The following is a 3,096-nucleotide window of genomic DNA, read 5'->3' on the forward strand; positions in this document are numbered from 1 at the left end:
AAAACTATTGTTATATAAATTGCATGACAACAAATAAATACTTTAAAAAGTAGAGTGTTTAAATAAATAATATTAATACATTGCTAAAACAATATTACAACTGAAAAAAAAACAATAAAAACAAACATTAAGATGATTACAACTATTACCATTTGATAAAAGTGTATCATCTTTTTTCGTTGATTCTGTTGTTTTTGATGAATTTGATTTTAAAATTGCTGATTCACTTTCCCAAAAAACTGAATACTTCTCAACGATTGTTAGTCTAAAAGTAATGTGAAGGATGACATTAATAGAAAGATAAATTCTTAAAAGTTAAAGTTATAATCTTTTTTTTAAATAACAATTTCAATATAAAGTTTAAAACAAAGTGTTTGATTTATTTAAAGTTCAAAACCAGTTGAAAAATATTACTGATTATTTTTAAAACTAGTTTAACACGAAATAACAAGAATAATCTTTCTACAACTGAGTGTTTTGAATAATTAGTAATAATAACTTTTGATTTTGTTATTGAATGGCTTTTTTGTTTTTACGTTAATAACTACTAAAAGTAAAAGTTTTAATTCATCAGTCTTTAACTTAAAAGTATTTTTATTTTTTTTTTTAACTAGTCTAAAAATATATCTAAACAAGTGTCTATCATTATCATACCAGTAATTACTTAAAGAAAAACAGTTTCGTCTGACTAATTGTACCTGAAAATAACGCCTCCGTAATCAGCACTAGGAAGCCATGCGAAAGCAACAGATTGTTTCGTTTCACCGCTAGAATGCGTAAGTGCGTCGTTTTCGTTCGTGCACGTCAGTCCTTTCAACCCGTCAGGTATGGACTTGAAAGTGCCAAGTTGTTTGTCACTGCCTTCATTCCTCGCTTGCACCAAAATTCCTTTGAATCCCATTCCTCTTGGATCAGCGATAGTGACTACAAATAAAATAGATAAAAAAAACTTCAAAAACACGTACAAGTATTGATGATAGTAAAAACTTTTTGGAAAATTAATGAACTTAAATATGTATACAAAAATAACAAGTTTCAAAGTACACACCGTAAAAATGTTTATTTTTTCAAAACTTCAAGCTTAAGAGTTTAACCGAACTGTTTATGCGAGTAGAAAATGTGAGTTGAAACTGTTTACCAAGTTGATTGTGTGTACGGTTGTATATGTTTAATTATATAACAAAACTCACTGCAAAAGTTAAAGTTTATATAGATAAATCATTTAAACCACAAACTTTTAACTGGGGTTCCTGACGTGTACTCGCTCCCTTCAACTTCGATCGTGTAAGGAGACTGCGATGATTGGGGATGGTAAGATCCGTGTCTGGGTGTCATGTCCTTGCAAGCTTGAGTGCGAGCCCCGCTTGAAGATGAATTGATTTGTAGTGATTGAAGCAGAACTAGTATTGTTATTTGTATTATGTTTGGAACCATGTTTCTGTTTAATGTGTTTATGAATTATAAAAATCTTTTTCTATGTTTTATCAAAGCTAGGTTTGACAAAGTAGGCAAACAGAGTATATAAAAAAGTAATAGTTTTACACACTAAGTTTTTGTAAAATCATAACAAAATTTATAAAAAACTGTTACACTTTTCGTATAGAAAAAAAATCTATTTGTGTTAAATTATGGTTTCAATAAAAAATAAACTTTTATCATTAGAAATTTTCATCAACATCTTATGTATGTAACATTATCAAATACATCCACTAAACTACTTAAAGTACTGAATTTAATTATAAATTCATATAGTACTATATTAGTTGAAATTGCATTTTCTTAAACTAACTTTTATTTTTTATCTTTTAAACTTAGTTAGATTTTTTTGAAATTTTAAGATTAAACATTAAAACATTTAGTTTATACATTTTACATAATAAGCATCTTTACATGCTACAACTTTTACTTAAAGTTTATGATTATTAACAAAATTCTAGTTAAACTGTTTAAACAGTGAAAAAAGCATAAATACGTATAATTTAACCATAAAACTTTTAGCTTTTGCTACATTTTGTTAAATTTATACTTATATTATTTCATTCCAAATTTCTTAGGTAAATAATACTATAATTGCTAATCTTGGTATAAGTCGTTGTTAATACTAAACATTAAACGCTGATCCAGGAAAACTTTAATATGTTTTAAACTCACAATCTTAAGCAACTATTACTTTGGCTAAAAAGAATTTATTATAAAGAAAAAAGGACTCTATTTTAATGAAATGAAATCATCAATTTAATAAACCATTTAAAAATATGTTTATAAGTATAAAAAATTAATTTAACACCGCACAATCTACAGCTAATTATAAACTTGTAATTAAAACGTACATCCTACAAATTTATAACAAAATTTCATGAACAATCTAACTAAAAAAAGTTTTTTTTATTAATTAGAAGTTGTTTTAAATATTTAAAAGCGCATAAAAGATAACAACTCATATAAAGGTTGGTATAATTTAAAAATAAAATTACTTAAACTTTCTTCATGTAGTTAATAATTATATCTGTAAAAAATAAACTAAAACCCATTAATAAAGTTACAAGTCAACATATAACTACGTCGTTCGCTAATAAACATTGTAAGTTTACAAAGTCGCTACAAAAAGTTAAAAAACAACAAAATAGTCATTCTAAAAGAATTTAATAAAAACTTAACTTCTTATAATCTCAAATTTTCAACTTTCTTTTGAAAGCTAATAGCAAAACACTTATTTCTTACTAAACAAATTTTATATTTTTCAACATTAAGAAACGAAATGAGTCATTTCTTAATCATATATTTCTTGAATAAACACAATGACTGGTTTTAATTTGTGGAATTTATTTTTTAGACATACTTAGCTTTTATTTTTTAGATTTATATATAATTATGAAACTAGGTTGATTTTCAAAATATTGTAAATATCATTAAAAAATAGTTTAGTGTCATAAACAAGCAATAGTTTATTTTAGACAGAACTAAATAATACTTTTATACTAGTTAAGGTTTGACTAGTTGTTAAACAAAACAAAATGTTATAATGAAAAAAAAATTGTATTAAATAAAAAGGGTATACAAAATAAAAAATTACAAGCTATAATTATAACAAAAATA

At 24.6% G+C, this 3,096-nt stretch overlaps 1 protein-coding gene across 1 annotated transcript; it reads right to left on the reverse strand.

Annotated features, from left to right (window-relative positions):
* Positions 1–688: 688 nt before the first annotated feature.
* LOC145847088 (putative defense protein Hdd11) lies at positions 689–1,434 on the reverse strand. The gene is made up of 2 exons (XM_082953505.1): positions 1,236–1,434; positions 689–924 (listed from the first exon to the last, which is right to left on the reverse strand). The coding sequence occupies exons 1-2, from the start codon at positions 1,432–1,434 to the stop codon at positions 689–691; spliced, it is 435 nt and encodes a 144-aa protein (XP_082809631.1).
* Between the last annotated feature and the right edge of the window lie 1,662 nt (positions 1,435–3,096).

The sequence above is a fragment of the Thalia democratica genome, unplaced genomic scaffold (genome assembly GCF_965202585.1).
Source record: "Thalia democratica unplaced genomic scaffold, ktThaDemo2.hap1.1 HAP1_SCAFFOLD_798, whole genome shotgun sequence".
NCBI lineage: Eukaryota > Metazoa > Chordata > Thaliacea > Salpida > Salpidae > Thalia > Thalia democratica.

Excerpts from the sequence above, each read along its gene's own strand:
- LOC145847088 (XM_082953505.1), bottom strand. The coding sequence starts at position 1,434 with ATGGTTCCAAACATAATACAAATAACAATACTAGTTCTGCTTCAATCA. Across the intron at positions 925-1,235 it reads GTCAGGAACCCCAGTTAAAA|TCACTATCGCTGATCCAAGA; the intron begins GTTTGTGGTTTA and ends TTTTATTTGTAG.